The sequence below is a fragment of the Zosterops lateralis genome (assembly GCF_965231275.1).
Source record: "Zosterops lateralis genome assembly, chromosome: 1".
Lineage (NCBI taxonomy): Eukaryota > Metazoa > Chordata > Aves > Passeriformes > Zosteropidae > Zosterops > Zosterops lateralis.
In genome coordinates this window covers 25,777,457-25,796,084 of record NC_139762.1, presented here as the reverse complement: position 1 = coordinate 25,796,084, position 18,628 = coordinate 25,777,457, and the positions used below count along the sequence as shown (strand labels likewise).

At 37.0% G+C, this 18,628-nt stretch overlaps 1 protein-coding gene across 2 annotated transcripts in view; it reads right to left on the bottom strand.

Moving 5' to 3' along the window:
* PPP1R9A (protein phosphatase 1 regulatory subunit 9A) overlaps nucleotides 1-18,628 on the bottom strand; it is a 133,168-nt gene that overhangs the window by 52,454 nt on the left and 62,086 nt on the right. For both annotated transcript variants that reach the window (XM_083860978.1, XM_083860979.1), the window contains exons 3-5: nucleotides 10,000-10,132; nucleotides 9,395-9,515; nucleotides 4,479-4,583 (exon numbers count right to left, since the gene is read on the bottom strand). In XM_083860978.1, the coding sequence (XP_083717104.1) occupies nucleotides 4,479-4,583; nucleotides 9,395-9,515; nucleotides 10,000-10,132 (359 nt within the window). The remainder of the gene's footprint in view (nucleotides 1-4,478; nucleotides 4,584-9,394; nucleotides 9,516-9,999; nucleotides 10,133-18,628) is intronic.

The window sequence follows — 18,628 nt, the reverse complement described above, 5'->3', positions numbered from 1 at the left end:
AACCACGTCCTCCTTTCCTGGGACCCTGCCTCTCCCAGAGCTGTGTGAGCACAAATCTTTGTATTCAGTAAGTATGATAAAAGGATAAAGTTTTCTCTATGAAAGAACTAGATTTTTTTCCCTTGTGAGTATGTTCAAGAAAAAAAAAAAATAAAATTCCCTAGAGGCACACAGGTCTTTGAGTTTTCTCTGGCGGAGACTGTAGGGTCTCCCAAAACCATTTCATTACCATGAACAGGGAAAGAGTGTGGTCACAAAGGCTTAACATCACTCTAGCAGCTTCAAAGAACAGGTCTGATACTCAACATGACAGTCTATGTGGAGACTGCAAGCAAAATAATACAAGAGAAACTCCATGACAGGATAGGATTCCCACTGTCAAGCTCTCTCCTTATCCTATCTTTTACGACTGCAGGCACCACTTGCAAACTTCAAGCCAATAGATTACATCCTAAATGGGGTCAAAAGAAGCACAGAACAATTAGTGGTATTAGTGTGGCACTGCCCTCTGAGCCATTAATCTTGGAGCAGCGGCAACACTCAACAATATTGAAAACAACACATATTTCAAATCTCTCATGTACATAATCAAATTCTGAAATCCACTAATATGAGATATTAGTAAACTAAACAGTTATGCAAAATTATAAAGAAGACCTGATATTTACATCAATTGAAATAGCATTCATAGTTGTATTTGGCTGATTAGAGTCACGAGGACACTAATTCTCATCCTGAAAAACGGAAGCTGATTGCCAGCTGGGATTATGAAAGAATTCCATCTCTTTCCTTTGCCTCATAGGCTACCAGAGTAGCCTGTGTACATCCGCTGGGTACTGATTATCTTCCCAGAAAACATTATAAGAAAGAATCGTTTAATTTATTATCATTGTAGAAGTCAAATCGGTTGAGACAATGATCTTTCATTGTGGTATGATGACCCTGCTGGATAATCCAATACTGCAAACAATGGATAAAATAATTGTAGATGCTTACATTTGTTCTTCTTTCACCTCCTCTCAGCCTCACCTAGAACAGTTCAAAAGGTAAAAGCCATGTCTTCATTTTCACAAATTCTTTATCGTGTCAGCTACAGACAGTCTGATACATTTTTTCTGGTAGAAAAATTGCAAAAATCTATTCTAGGTCAATGACTTCCACCGTCAGTATCATTCAAAATGTTCAGAAGGCTCAAAGGAGAACAATAAATCACTAAGTATTGGTATTATGCAAGCTCTCTGAAGAGGCATTGACTACATTTATTGGAAAGAATTAAGAAAGTGGCTTTAATGTCATTCTATTCATGAGTGTCCTTTCTTTACAACTGATCTCACATAATACACCCTGCTATAAAAACCAGCATGCACTTTGACTAGATTAAGCACAAAATGACTTCAGATACGCAATGCTGTGGGATATAAACGTGAAGTAATGCCAGTGAAAGGCACAAAAATCTCTGTGTGTACCAGGCAGAAGAAAAGCACAGATTTTGTATGCTATGATAACAAAGAGAACTATGCTTATTAAAGCAGTTCTATACACCCTATCAAGCTGACACTACTGAACAGCAGATATGCAAGTAACTGTGAACATGATTCCTCCTGTGAAGGAAGGATTCGTGCAGCTGCCTTGCCTTGGATCAGATAAGGTGTGCTTGTACCCTGCCGGCACACTGGCAGCTCAGCCTGGGACATCCTCCACAGGAGAGGCAAGAGGGGTTTAGAGAGCAGTAACCTGTTCCCTGTCTGTGCCTCCCACAGTGACATGGATAATTCATGGCAGCTGCCACAGGAATGGTGCACTCAAAGGGCAGCAGCACTGCTCCCTGCACTGCCAACAGGCAGGAGCTGACAGCTGGGGGCAAGAAAGGCACTTTGCCCCAGCAGACTCTCCCATGTTGTCCCTAATGTTCTGGAGCAGTTCAAGTGCAAAGGCTGTCACTGTCTGCCAAAGAGGGTGGAGATGAGGGATTCTCCATCCTAGCCCTAACACAGCAGGAAAGAGGATCTGTCAGAAACCAATTGTTCTATCCACAAAACAAGCAGCAGGCAGGGCTCTTTTGTCACATATCAAAAGAAAAACAGTCAGAAAGTTAAAAATACCTTATTTCCTTTCATATCCGAATTCATCAATATTAGCTCTCACTTTCTTAACAAACAAATGTTCAAGCCTGTATTGAAGCCAAAATGTCAAGCATCCTGAAATATCTATCTCTAAAAAGCAGCTTTCTGGAACTATTTTTCATTTTGTGGTACTAAAACCTATTAGAACATCAAGCAACAAAACCATCCAGGACTGGATCAGAAGCTAAGCAGAAGCTTGTGTCACACAAGGCTTGGCTACCTTGTCAAGTCTCACTCCCAGCATACCAGCCTACCACAAACCAAGGGTTTGTGGTTTCTCAGCTGGCTTGCATACAGCAGAAAGCAGTCTTTCTGAGCATTTTTTTCCATAAAGTTTAAAATGAAAAAAAATAAAATAAGGAAGTTGCACCAAATTCTACTCATTTCTTTCCTCTAATTAGAAATATACATTAGTAAGATACTGCCAACCACATGGTATGCTCTTTATGTATACATTCTTAATATTTTAGTATTATTTTATATTGTAACTAATACAGTATTTAAAATTTATTATTAACTGAATATTATTTTATGCTTTTTTTGGTCTAGTTTTGACACTAACACACTGGGTCATTTTTTCCATGGAAATTCAGTATCTTAATCTTAAAAAGAAAAATGTAGAACTCAAATACCTCTCTTTGATAAATGAGACCTGTCAGAAGCCAATGATCCCAGTGCACAAGAGACACAGTATGCTTGACAATGTGAGCCCAACAACAATGAAGAAATGCTTTTTTTCAGCTCCCTATTTTGTGACAATGGTCTAGATTGCAACCAATCTCACTGTAATTTATTTCCTGCGAGAAGACTGTGGGAGCTCTGTGTGAAAATCATTTTATGTTTTTTCCTTCCTCCATTATTTTCCCATGGAAGCAAGTATTCTATTCTATAACTTATGCAGTAATAATTACACAAACTAAGCTGATTCTAAATGTAAAAAGTACGTATGTTTTATGTGAGTGCTTTCTTTTTTCCTTTTGAACATCAGACACAGAATACACATAACATTTGCTCTGTGTACCAAAACACAGGAACACATTATTCTCTGTCATAAGTATTTTATGTTTGGAAGTCTCAGCTGTAGAAAATCTAATAAAGTATATACTTATTTTCATAGTTTAGTCAGTAGGAACATTCACAGCATGTGTGAGTCTTTGCAGAAATAGTAATGGTGTAACTTCAAATGAAAATGTTGCACAAAATATACTCACCTATAATTACACTAAAATTTCAATTTTTTTTTCCCTAAATAACCATTCTCAAATAAAAGATTGATCAACTACCTCCAAGATTCTTTGCAGAATCCACATCCCAGCATTACTCCTCAATGTCATGCAGGATCAGCTATGGAATTATAGTGGAAATGTGCACGCCAACATACAGCACCACCATCTGAGGGGGTCTGCATATATTACCACCCATAGTTTAGTCATGGTTCAAAAGAAGTCAGATCTGAACTCATTAATTAAAGAATTTGGTTGTACTCCCTAGAGAAGATTTTGAAAGAGAACCAAAAGGTGAATATAGAGTGGTGGCTGCTTTTACAATATGCCAAAGATATTTTTGGATTTATTTTGTGAAGTAGAATCTTTACTGAAATTAACAAGCTATTGACAAACTATGTGATTACACAGGGTTTTAAATGGCAAACCAGTTCATTTCTAGGGAAACAATGTTCTTACTAATGACATTTTATAGCTTTACACTCACATTTACACAAGTTCAGAAGTGTCCTTGCAGTATTTGTTACATTTTCTAGTCTGTTCATTATTTTATGTGCTTTTACAGGGACACCTTTCAATGAATCACAGTATAGGTGCAGAGAGGAACCCATAGATGATACTGGGAGCTCAGTTAATTAATAGTGGTTACCTTCCCCAGTTTGGTAGCTGTTATCACTACTGCATCCAATATTCTCCTCTCCTGTGTGCTGAGGTGGAATCTGAGGGAGCGGAGTACTCATCTCCTCCTGCTCCAACCTTGGAGCATGAACACGGTCAGTGTCCCCATAGGTGGAGCAAGGAAGTGATCACTGGCAGCAGTTTCCATCCGACCAACACCCATGACCTTCATCATTCCAAGCAATACAAACAGCTTGAAGCCCATGAACATCCAGACTAGTGATCAAGAGCATAGTCATCATCTGTCTGCAATTTCAGCTTGTCTTGGTGGCAATATTTTAAAAATCTAAGCCAAAACAAAACTGTAATACTGTATTTGATCCCTCTCTTGGGATCAAAGGCAAGAAGACACAGAGGCCAAAACCCACTCATTCTACCTGGGCAAACTGAAAGGCCTGTGAAGGAAGTCAAATAATCTTAAGTATTATTTTTTTTTTTCCTTCTAAATACTCACCTGACTTTCTCTTTGGTGTTTCTAAGCACAGTTGCAGCAAAATTTTGTGTAACACCAACCAGACTGATGCCATCAACTTCCACAATTTGGTCATTCACTTGGATCCTTTCATGGGAAAAACACAAATGCATAAGTAATTGTATGAATTCATGCAAATTTTCAGTAAAACTTAGCACAGAAATATCTTTCTAGTTGGACCTTAAACAAAAACTCAGTCATAAAATGATTGAGGTAAATATGAAAAATGCATCATTCCTTGTACACAGACATCTCATAAATTCAACTTCAAAATTACCATTACAGTTAGTATCAATTAATTTTCCAGTCTCTTTCCTTGTATAGAAATACAGCAACACAAACTCTTGAATTTGTCATATGAATTAAATTAAATGAGATACTTGAACAGCACTTATATCATTCTTTCCTAAGCCAATCTTTAAAAACAGCATAAGGCATAGCTCCGGCATTTCATGCTAATGGAAAAAAAAGGTTGTATTTAACTAAAACAACCTGCTCATCTGTGGAGAAAAGAACTTATGTATCAGATCCAATTGTGACGTACTCTCTTAAGATATTTCATCTACTTCATTAAAAGAGATGAATTCCCAGTGTAAGTGTGATCTTGCTGCATACAATCATAAAACCTTGGACTGTTTTAATGAGGACTCTCTTTTTGAACTGACCAAACACCTATTTACAGCTGATACACTGTTTAACACAGAAAAAGTTAAGACAGAATGAAAGTCATGTTGCTTTTATCTAAAGCAAGCACTACTACAAAATCCCTAGAGCAGGCAAGGCACTGCACTCATCTGGATTACAAATCCTTGAACGATGACTGCTGTACTATTCTTTAGAAATGCACAATTTCTGATAGTTTCAAAATAAAAACCAAACATACACATCCACAACTAGTCAAAGGGAGCAATTTTCAAGTGCTTACATGAGTTCTATTGATCCAAATGACACAGTTTACAAAGAAACCAAGAAACAGCTATGAAAAAATCCTATTTAAATTATATGCAAATACCTAAATTAACATATTTAACATCTTAGGATATATTAGTTACATATGTAAGACTTCTTTTCAAAGAACAACACAGTCTTGAACAGAATGCTGAAGCATTTTGACTTTGAGCACTAATTTCTCTGTCAAGTCTGAGAAAACGCTTTGCAGTTTTAAGTACGTTCAAGCAGCATCTTCTGTTCTTTGGATTCCAGTGGTGAGTAAGAAATACAGTATTTATTATTTGGCAGCCTCATACCACAGAATGTCACTGTTTTCTGGGCAAGATCTCCCTTGAAAAAGGCACGTAAACTCCTATATTGAAAATATTACGCATTTTGATCTCAGAATTTTATTTGAACTTTTACTGAAACATTTGAGAAATACGGCAATCGCATTAATATTTATTTAATTTTGACTTCATTTTTTTTTTTTCACTTCAGCAAACACAGGGTGCAGTCAGATGGCCACAGGAGTTCCTGGAAAAGAACTTTTAAGAAGCTGGTGCCTACTGAATGGGAAACTGTCACCCTCTTGGCTGAAAATGGTGGAATAAGAGATTCTTTTTAGGTGACAGCAATGGCACCGTACATCATCACACAGTGGACTAGCAGTGCTCATACAGATAAATAGGTACAGCATTTCAGGTGATGAAACACCATGTTAGAGAACTGTTGCCCTGCAACTTCATAAGGAGCTCCATCTTGATTCAGTCTAATTCTATTTGTCCTTTAGGCATATTTTGTATCTCCTTTTTTTGTTTGTATAGCTCCTAAATTAACTTCCAACTCTTATTTTTATGGCCACTGTTCTCCAAAACTCCTTTCTTTCTATATACACATGTATTTTAATTACATATGAACATACATACATATCAACATACAAAGGGCTGTCTTCCTGTTAGAGCCCACTCCAACAGGAGCTCCAGGCCTCCTCTGTCTCTCAAATCTAATTTCAAACATGAATGAAAAATTATTCTCAGGTTGCCAAAGCCTGAATTATAGACATTTTATTGCTTTGATCATTAATAAAATTGGTATTTCTGACAATTTTTTTCCAATGTTCATGACTAAACTCTGCCTGCAGATTACAATGAAGTAGCAACTACAGAAGCAAACCAACTAAAGTTGAACAAATTATTTGCACAATGGTTCTGTATGATGAATGGAAAAATCTAATTTCTGCAGAGACAACTTCTAGAGTTCAACTTAAGAACTATGTAATGTTTCAAAACTGTTGCTCCCAATGCTATCAAAATACTTCAAAAAGTGAATGACTCATCACCACAATAATTTGAAAGAAGCAGCTATGGATTGATTGATCCGGGAAAAGATTTTATTATTCATATTCAGTCTAATCACTGATTTAATATTTTCCACACTATTAATAACCTTTCCTAAAACTTATCAACATGCTTGCTTCTGGATTTATCTTGAAACACATCCTTGATTAAATATTGGAACACAAAACCTTTAAATATGACAGCTAAATGCTACCTTTTTGTCTACAGCAACATGAATCAAACCAGTGGTGTTAAATCATTGAGAAACCCCTTTGCATGGAGTTTGTATTTCCATGGGAAACAAGTACTGTATAACATAATTTGATAGGCCTTTCAATAAAAAATAGAACAACTATCCTACAGATACTGTAACATTTTAAATTGTAGCTTGAGAAGAACCTGGCTGAATATTGCTATGTCATTACTCAGAGTATCTCATGCAACTGTTGAAATAGTTTTATTTTCTGGTAGGAGACTTTGTTTTGCTATCAGTGTTAATGATTAAGTAGGCTTTTCATAAAGATGAAGTTAACAGGCTCTTTTACAGTTGATGCACTTAATTATGCAGAACTGTCTGGTCCTGACTGAGAGGATTATATATCCCTTTCCCAAGTGAATGATCAGTCAGGCTCTCAAAGAGAAAATCAGAGTCCTATTTCTCAGCTGACTGAACATTCTGCCAGTTGAAAACCAACACAAATATTAGGATGGTCAAAGAAAGATATTATTTTTTCTCAGATGACAAGTTCCTTTCAGATGCCATCTAGGGAAATGAAAGAAGAGACTTGTGATGGAACATTAACTTCTGTATCCCACTCAAACATGTGAATAATGAGATGAAAAGAAATTACAGATCATGACAGAGCAGCAGTGAGTGACTGATTTTTAACCAGAGAATTTCAAAAAGAATACCAGTCGTGAGCTTAATGCCTTCTAGCTGAGGTCAAGAATACCCTTCAGAAAAATATTCACTTGAATTTGAAGTAATGGATAAAGTCATGACATCTTGAGGTGTCAGCATCTTCATTTCCCTTCATAATTTTTAAGCCCATGATAAATCAGTACTTGGCCTTCAACTTGATATCTTATTGCCAAGATCTGTAATGATACCTCCAAGCCCAATCTAGAAGATGATATACTTTAGTTTCAAAGCAAGGTTTACTAAACTTTGCAACCCCCTGCCTTCTACAGTATTTTGTTTAAATTTTTGCAGGGTTTCCACAGCAGAACAACTTTTTGCCTGGCTGAAAAGTTAGAAATGTTCAAGAAGGAACATGTTACTGCAATATATTTTTTAGAAGACAGCATCAATGTCTTAAAAGTTTATTCCTACTTATATTTATAAACAATATTTTCATATTGTTTAGAACTAATATAACAACACATTAATGGTTAAAATCAGAAAAGGAGAATGCAGATAAGTTGATTTAATTGCTTACATATCAGAAAAGTAGTATTTTATTGGAATGGAAATTTACAGAGTTAGGCACTGGGACAAAATGAAAAATTGTACAGGTTGGAAGATACTTAAAAATCCTTTTCATTATTAAATGATTACATAGTAAAGTTTTTTTCTTTCTCCTAATGAGAAGAGATTGGCTTGGTTTTGGCAGGTATTGTATAATACACAGACTGGCAAGTGGTGTAAAATACACAGATAACTGTGCCAAATATGATAGGAAATATTTTATGTTGAAAAGGAATGCTTTAGCCTGTGCATACCAAATAAGCAATTCTAGAAGCAAGCAGGTTTTATATGAGCATTGCATAAGACTACACACACCAATTCACTTCTTTAGTGGGTAAAATTTATGGTACACCTTCCTATTCCATTTAATTAATGCAGTTTCAGTGCTGTAGGTTTGAAAACTGAACTCCAGAACAGAAGACTATTCCAAAAAAAAGAAATATAAAGTAGCAGTCTGTGTTAGTAAAGTTGAAAGAACTGTGCCCCAGTCCTGCTGGCCACACATCCTGGTACAGGCCAGGATGCCACTGGCCTTCTTGGCCACCTGGGCACAAACTGACTGATGTCCAGCTGCCTGTCAACCAGCACCCCAAGTCCTTTTCTGCTGAGCAGCTCTGAACCTGCTCCTCTCCCAGCCTGTAGTGCTGCCTGGAGCTGCTGCGACCCAAGTGCAGGACCTGGCACTTTGCCTTATTGAACCTCGTGCAGTCGTCCTCAGCCCATTGATCCAGTCTGTCAAGATCTCTTTTAAGGACATCACATGTAGAGAGACCAAATAATCAAACGCAGAATAGAATTCTTTTTTTTTAAGCATTGCCTATCTAAAGCTGGCTTGAAGCCAATAGAACAGTTGGGAGCCCAACACCTTTAGAATGCAAACTACCTTCAAAAGTGACACAGAGTTTGGAATCAGCATCAGGGTTCTCAGTAGTCACAAACACATGTATTTGGCAAATTTGTTCTTCTTTAGAAGTTTAAACTCATGGTACCAATTTAGTGTCTTCTCTTAACCACATAGGTATCTGGACCTTACCAATGAAGTTTAAAAACTTTGCAGTTTGGATTACCATGACATACAACAAGCAAACAACTATTCCCTAGGAAAATTATAATTTATAGTAACTATTGCCAATAGTTCCAAAATACAAAGTCTAGTTTACCTGCCATCTCTTTCTGCTGTCCCACCCTCTGTTACTGTTTTGACAAATATTCCCAGTTTTTCAAGGCCTGCATCAGCTCCAACCCCCATTCCAATAATGCTTATGCCAAGTCCATCTTCATCTGTGAAAAAGGAAAGAGAAAGCAGAAACTTCTTACATTTATCTGTAGTTATTTGGTAGGTAAACATTCATGCTTTGGTTCCTCTTGGCTTTCTGTGTCAATAACACTAATATTTTTGCTTCCTTTTAAAAATCTATTTGACTACCATTTTAATTACACACAAAAAGTATCATCTACAGCCTTATGAGGAGCTTAGAGCAACAGACAAGATTTTTACTCCTCCAGTGAAGAATGAACATATTACATCAAACACTGTGTAAAATCATGATGGAGTGTCAAAAAAATAATTCTCTTAAGAAGGTAAAAACTACTGTCTCTGAGCTGCTTCTTTACTTCCTCGCTGAACAATTCCTGAAATCCAAAAAGCCAAGGTGACTACAACAGGTTCATGGAAATTCAAGATAGGCTCTGTAGGCATATGTAGACTACCTCAAACTTGTAGGTCAGTGTCACAGGAAGTGGAAATGGCACACAGACACGATACCTTTTTCTAATTCTACTGGGAAGAGTTCCAGCTTTTCCACACGCTTCTCAAGTTCATATTCAGCTGATGCAGCCACTGGGTCAACTTCATCATTTCTCCTGTCATAGTCTTCATTAGAGTATGTATTGAAAACCTGTGGACAAAGATCAAAAATCATTCAGCTACCCACTCCAAAAAGACTTCCGAATTACTAAATTAGCTACTACTTTTGTCCTGTGATATTGCAAAGTTTGAAAAGGCTTTCAAAAGACAAATTTCTCCTGTTCATTCAAACTTCAGGTTTTTAAATTTGTGCTTTTTTATTCAAGAAAACACAAGTACGGCTGCAAAAGTCAACTGCAGTTGGCAGTAAGGAAAGAATATGTATTACTAGCGGTAATAATTTTACTGAGCTTCAGTCCCATGGATCTATCATATTCATCACTTCAAATAAAGGAAAACAACTTCCCACATTTCCTCTTCCTCTTTTACAGACAATCTACAGAAGATATCATTGCATAGCCACGTTTTCCTTTATCACTGTTTGTCTTACAGTATAAAACACTGCACACTGCTACATAGCTACACAACTATTCCAAAGTCCTCCAGAAGCCTGCTCTTTTACAGCCCTGCCTGAAGGTTCTGTCACAATGTCTCTGGACAGAGCACACACGCCAGCTGGCTGCCCTGTGCAGTGACAGGAGCTCAGTCACTGCTACCTGAGGATTCACCTTCCTGAAAAGCTGTTTGTACAGATTTGTTTCTTTTAAACAGCAAATATATTGAAAGTGAAATACAAAAATACTATTTTAAGTCTATTAACTATGTTATGAGTACCACAAAGCTACCAAAAAGCCCTCTCAGTTTACATAAAGTAGTGGCTGAAATACAGAAGACAGCAGTCACTCCATGGGGATTTTAAGTCTTGTATTTCACATCAACGTGAAACAATTAATTTCCTCTTCCAAGAAGACTGAGATGATAAATGTTTTACAAGAATTCACAAACCTATCTCACATTGATTTTTAGTCATTTTGATACAAGAAGAAGGCTGCTTTAACTAAATTATGGTCCTCCATAAATACATGCAAAGCCTGAGTAAAGTAGGACACATACATGATGCTATCCAGGATCAATCAAAAGAGTGAGACCCAACTAAAACATTACTAAGTTAAGGTTTGACCATAAACCTTTAGGTTTGAAATAAGCAAGCACAGGTTAAAAACAACACCTGTGAATTTATCTTGAGTCATCTCATTTATTAACATGATGAGAAAGACCCATGCCTCAAATGTGAACAGAGATGAACCACATCAAGGTAAAGGGAGATACTGCTTGCTGGAGATAAAGAACAGCTGAGAGAGAGCTATAGGGGGAAACTGTCACAAAATGAGTATATTTATTTCTGGATTTCTTTTCATCATGTTAACTGTCACCATTCTTTTCCTTGTGTTCAATGACTGGCATGAGAATATTGTGGAAGAAGTTTTAGATTTTTTGCAAAACGACTGGATGTGTTTCAGGATAATTTTCCTTGAAAGCATCAAATCATATACTGAATTTGGGTTTGGGATGATCTTTCTTGAATCAGATTAGACAGAAGAGACAGCTTCTTGGATTGTGCTCACTGTTTTGGAGTATTTTGATAATACCACTACAAGGAAACTAAATATACTGTTTGTCATGACAAGTTATCATTATGTCTCCAAATACATCACGCCACTCTTATCTAGTACCTCACCTAAACATTCATTCTGAGATTGTAGATCACTGATTGCACAAAGCTCTGTGTTTCCTACCTGGCATTAACTCACTGTCTTTTGTACACCAGTCATAAAATTTTGCCCACTGCCTTCAACAAGGTAGTTGTCTCCCCCTGACTAGGGGAAGAAGAAGGATATTTCTGTATGTCATGTATTTCATTTTGTGCCATCACATTTCATGGTTGACTGATTCTATTAAATGAATCTCTGGGTGTTAAAGTAAAGAAAAGAAAATTTGTGCTTGGAAATATTCTTTCTTTGTGGAACAGTCTATCCACCAGAGTAATGAACTGCTTGCTCAGTAGTCATGAGAACTGTCACTCAAGATTTTACTGCACTAAAAATAAGATAAACATTTATAACTTCTTCCTCAAAGTATGGTTAACTCGATTTAAGTAGAACTATTTCACCATGTCCGTTGCTGTTGCATTTCCCAGAATGTAGTGGGATTTCGGACTCATGGGAATTCTCCCAGTCCCTGCCATTTGACAGATTTGGTTCTACTGCCACTCTTGCCAAGGACCCAGTACAGTAAAGTCACAGTCACAGAATATGCTGAGTTGGAAGGGACCCACACGGATCATAGAGTCCAACTCTGGACCCTGTACAGGACCATCCTCAAGAGTCATGTCATAAACCATTACTTATAAAGTAAGCTCTTTTTCATGAAAATCTAAGATAGTATCTTAATCTCTGATTTTACCACTACAAGTATTTGGGAGGAAAAAAAAAAGTTTTCATAGAATTCACTTGTGACATTTTCTAGGATTTACAACAGAACTTGTGGAAAGCAAAAAGCCAACAGTGGTGACATGCTGAAACAAACCCTGAAGAACTGCTGTTAACAGAACATACTTCTATGTTCTCTAAAGTGACAGAAAAAGGGGTCATCAGTGTTTCATCCAGCCCCAATATAGTAACAAACTGTAATATCAACGAAGCAGGTATAATTGATAGGCACCCTGGGTGGCACACCCAGGAAATTGTACATATGCACACAGATGATTTGCTTCTCTTTGGCAGAGCACAAGCTAGAGAAGACATGTCACTAACTATAAAAATATGTTGCTGACTAATTCAGAAAAAACCCCTACATTTTTGTTTTAGTACTTCATCTTTAGGAGTAAGATCAGAAGGATGAAAACTGAATATTCTTGAAAAAAGGCAAACTTAACTAAGTTTGGGGGGTTTTCCCATAGCTCTTAACTACCAATAATTTACAGAAGTTAGAACAGTGACCAGTAGGAAGTGACAAGGGTTTTTAAATTTTTTTAAACAAGTCAGAATGGAGATAACTCTAAAGAATCACATGGGCTATCCTCCCCATAGGCTAACCAGCTTGGTGCTACATAAACCACAATTTAGTATTGCATACTATAAACTTTGAAACATAAAAATTGTAGTATCCGATATAAGGCTGAGAGAATTCAGGTTGTTCAGCCGGGAAAAGAGAAGCTTAGGGGTGACATAACTGTGGCCTCCAACACCTGAAGGGAGCCTACAAAAAAGAAGAAGAGAGACTATTTAGAAGAGCATGTAGTGACAGGACAGGAGGGAACAGATTCAAACTGCAAGGGAGTAGATTTAGATTATAATGAAGCGCTGAGGACAACCTCTCTGGTTGTGCTCAAGAAGCTAAATGAGGGAAAGAGATCACAATTTGACTACTACCTTCTGCTCTAAAATCTTTCTACAGCATAGCTTTAGGGAGGAGAGGAAGCTCTGGCAATGTCTGAAATTGGTGACTTTTTTTTTAAAAGTTTTTTCTCTGCAAAGTGGTTGCTTTGCCACAAGTCAAAGGCAGTGAGTCAGTGAGGAGGCTTCCTCCAGTTTTCCTGGCTTCATGCTCCCTAAAGCCTGTGTGGGCATCTGCCGTCACTAATGCTTCAGCAAGGAAGCATCCAGGAGACAAATTTCCCAAGAAGCAATTGCACAACTGAGACACAGATGGGAATTAGACACCAGCAATATTGAAGGAAACTGCAAGTCTAACATCAAATCCATGCCTGGGGTTTCCCTCAGAAAGCTCTGTAGGAGAAGGATATATTTTAAGTGTCCTGAAACTCTGGCACAGAGACCTGCACAGCAGTTTTATATTTCTAAAATCCTAAAAGTGTCTGGGCCCTAGACTTCTCCATTCCAGAGATACCTCTTCAGACATAGGACAAGCCAAGAGCAGTTGCTGTGACACACAGACAAACCATTCAATTTGTTGAGGCAAACTGGAAAGTATTATCTCTATGTACTCTTGTTTTAGACAACTGGAACAAGTTATCAAATTTTCTACCTGTTGGAACATCATGAAGATCATAGAAACCACAGTGTCACGTCCTGCAGCAGTGCCAACACATCTCAGTTTGGATCCATACACCTCTGTGCACTGCAGCATGTCCTCCTAAACCCAAACTGTGCCACAGTGGCATTTCCTGGGGGGACACAAGCACTAAAATGCATAGGATAACCACACATTCATTAATCCTGTGACGTGAAGATGCATTTGTTTCATGGTATAAGTAATTAAAGAACCAGCCAGACTACTCTGTTAGGCTTCTTTCAGGGAAACTAGTATCTTAAATTTTATACACTGCAGCTTTGGGCCAAAACACAGAACCAAAATTGCCTAGGTGGTACAGGACGTGGACCATCTCCCCTGTTCCTGCTACTTGGCTCACTTTCGGTGTGAATTTTTTAAAGCACTTTCATTTTCATGTTTTCATTAAGTAGTTTCCTAGAATCAGAGAAAATTATTGTTTATATCCACTTATTATTTATCCAGTGTGTACTTGTTTTCTTGCTGATGTACTAGTTTCGTAGCAATTTACATTGCTACTTGTCTATATAGCAGAAAAATATAAAATCACTGTAGCTGTAAATGAGATGCGCACCCCATGTAAAAACTTCATGCTGTTACTCTTAGTTAAAACAAGTCAGAGTAATTAGCAAGTAAAAGCAAGCTCTGCTACTGAAGAGTAAAACTTCAGCTCACATGGAACTTGTACCTCTAATAGGGCTGCTTGTGTTTGTTTTAGTGAGTGAGTAAAACAGCAAGGTGCACTGAAACCTGGACTTGACAAAGATACACAAATATTCCTGCCTTTTTTGTTATTTTTTTAAATACAGTGATGGCTTACAATTTCATGAGGATTTTTCTTTCTCACTTTTTTTTTTTTTTTTTTTTTTTTTTTTTTTTTTTTTTTTTTTTTTTTTTTGTCATAACCATTAATACAAATGGGAAATTGCAACACTGCCCTGTTTTATATTAATGGTATAGTCTAAACAATTTTCACTCAATTCTCTTTGATGAGTTTTGCTGACCTGGGTCTAAATCTTCTCTGTCAGTGAGTTGGTTTTTCTAATGCAGCAGCTTGGATGCAAGAGTGTAATGAGAGGTATAAATGACCAGTGAGGTGACCTCCCTGAGTCATGTACGAATCCCAAGGAGATTTTGTAAGTGTTGTGTACTTCACAGGTAGACTTCATATGTAATTCATCCTTTTGCCTGATCTTGCCTTTTTTTTTAACTCTACTTTGCACTTACCAACAAAAGTGTACTTTGCAACTCCTGCTGTCTATTTTTGGACAGTTATCCACGATTTAGATATAGACAATAAAAATCATGAAGACAAAAGCTTTGTGTTTTTCACTACAGTAGTTTGACAATTGCAGGGAAAAGAGCCCACAAACAATCCTGCATTCCCATTAAGCTCAGGGTTCCTCCACATGTCCCTCCTGCCACACTGTCACAAATCCTAGAGAGATTAGAGATGTGGGTACAGCAATTTAACACCTTAGTATTAACAGCAGTGTGGTACTGACCTACAAACATGAATGTCTTTAGCTGACTTTTCCTGCTTCAGAGAAAAGTAAAAACATTTGCCTATGCCTTGAGAGTGTCTCCATCCAACAGAACAAAAGAAGCAGTTGCAACAAGGGCACTCCAATAGCCATGCCATACAAAAATATAAAAAATATGAACAAGAGTATTGAAGAAGAACATGAATTTCCAATATGACAGCAGATATATTTTATCACTCTTTTCGCAGTTTCCTCTATTGCCAAGGTAACAAACTAGCATGCTCAAGAATTCATTGTATCTTTGAACATTGAAATAAGCATGCAAAGGAGAACGTTTGAAGTGAGCAGAGTTTGACAAATTAATTAAAATACAGTAGAGGCTCAAATCTGGACTCTTGTGCTCGAACAACTTTAAACAGATAGGAAAGCACAAAGCAAAGTTCCAGTTTCTGTCCCTAGACATTTATTCCTGAATCTGCTGCAGTATTTCTTCCAGATCTTTGCACTGCTGCCAATCTACATCCTAACTGATGGTGCTCTTTTTCTTCTGCCTTTAAGTGTGACACTCAAGCTAGTTAAGAGTAAATGCTGCTTTTGGTATCAATTAGTACAGACTGCTATACAGTAGCAAAGTCATCATGAATCAACAAATCAGTGTTTCTTCTCCCAGCCATCTCACTCTCCCTCAGCCTACAAGTCAAAAGGTCTAAATGGAGAGTGAAAATGCCACAAATGTTCTCAGAGCCAACACTGGAAACAGAATATTGACTATGTATAAAACATTCTATTTAAAATAAATCTCAGCAGGGATAAATTGTGTAACCTGTATATTCAGTAAAAATTACTCCACAAAAAAATAACCACATAAGCAATTCCTTTTATTTCCTTACAGATGCTAAATGCATTAAGAAAATCATTCAAAGAAAAATAAGGACACAAGTAATCACAGGCATTAATTCAAAACATTTGCTGTGTAAACTAGAAAGAGAAAATTAATTCAACCTGAGTTTTACTGTGAAATTATAATATTTTATAAATTGAACAAAAATTAATAAAATTCTCCTATATATACTTATATATAAAAAATGTTCTAAATGTGCTATAAATAGTACACATTGCTGCCTATCTCTTTGCTTAAAGCAGAGAAGAAAGCAGAGGTGGAAGAAAAGAGCTAGATGGAAACAGTCTACCTTGGTGTCTGATTTTCTCAATATTACATCATCAATACAAATCCTATTGAGCTTTTTATGGGTGCAAAATTGCAAGTTTCCCAAAGGTTTTTTAGGACTCTCTAACCTTGTCTAATTCCCAAGAGCTATAGCATTTGGTACTAATTGCTCACCTTACAAATACTCCTGCAGACATAGCAAAGGCTGCATGGGAGAGGGAGAAGGATCTCCAGTGACAGAAACCAGAAGACTTTACAGCCTCACCTCAGACCAAGGGATAAAAAGCAAACATGCTTCCAGACCACAGAAGGAGCCCTTCTGAATCTCTAAAGTTGTCCCACCATTACTTTTCACAATATCTAAGTTTTTATAAAAATCTGAAGAGAGGCTTGGATTTTTTTTTTTTAATGAGAAGTTCTTAATAAATTCTTTAACTGAGATGAGATTACTAAACATAGTGCTTACAGCCTTAAGATGAGTGGAGGAAATTCTATTATATTCTATAAGAAAAACTCAAGAAGTGTAATAAACTCTTCTTTAAACATATACTATTAATTATTACGGATTACGAGTTAAAGAATAACTAAGTGTGACATTCAGTATTAGACAACCCTTCAAACAGTCTTCTGTACAGGGTAAACATATTTCCACAATTTCAGATGGCACATGTTACAGAAGGTATTTATTTACTTCCTAGTACAAGCAGATATTCTTTTACAGTAACAAAAACACTTATGATCCTGTGGAATCTAAAGCCTTTAGTAGCCTATTGCTACATTCACATTAACATCACCATGCAGGGATGTAAAAGAGATCCATTAGTGGGGTGTTGCATTAATTTGGTAGGAGTGTTGCAGCCGTACAGCCTGTTAATGCCATTGCTTGTGTATAGAAATGGACAAACAGGCGGAGTGTAAGAGGATTAAGGGAAAAGCTTCTGTAATACAGCAAAAGGTTTGCTGTGTTTTGTAAACATCTTTCAAACACAAAGGGCAATGCCACGTTCTCAGTGCCAGACCACTTCTCAATTACTTCATATTGTTGACTTACCAATTCCTTAATTGCACCTGCAGGCAGAATTCATTTTGGCTGACCGCATTTTTGCTAATGATAGTTTCACATTCACACTGTTTAGTACAATGAATTGCGTCCTAGTAAGATGTAAAACTGCCTAGAGTAAGCAAAAGAATGTTTATCCATCAAGCATTCATACCAAGTGTATTACATTACAGTTAATCGCACCAATGCTTCAAAAATGAGACAGTCTCTATTTCCAGAGGAATTCAGCCTTCCTAATGCCTCCTAATATGGTAGGTGGGATAACAGACTCTAACACAAGCCAAGAACAGGCGTTCCCAGGTCTGACAGCATAACTGGTTCAAATACACCAGCTCTAAGTGCAATTTAAAATACAGTATTAATGCAACAAGAAACAGAAGGCTACAAATGCACACAAAGTATATCCAAACAAACAGACAAAGAAAACAATGGATCACAGGGCTAAGCTGGTATTAAATAAATAATGCTAGCTTGGGATGAGACTACAGTAATAATGCCACAAAGTGAGGATTCAAGATAAACATTTTTAAAGTAACTCAATTCAACACTATTTTTGGACATTTTTCAACTTCAACATTTGCTATGACATCAGGCACAAAGAAATTACCCCCTTAAAACAACAGCAGGATTAACTTCATCAACCTCAAGGGAAGTCTCTATTACAGCTGGTTTTCACTCTACCCTGTGCAAAAATTAAATGAGCAAAGAAACTACAATGAGTTTTGCTCACCTGAAGATTTTACACAATTCTACTCTTCGTGCCCAAATTTAACTGCATAAATTCAAATTTAGTACAGACATTTTCTATACACAAATCTGTGATGGATCTGAAATTCTGGGGAACCAAATGCAAAGCACAGCACC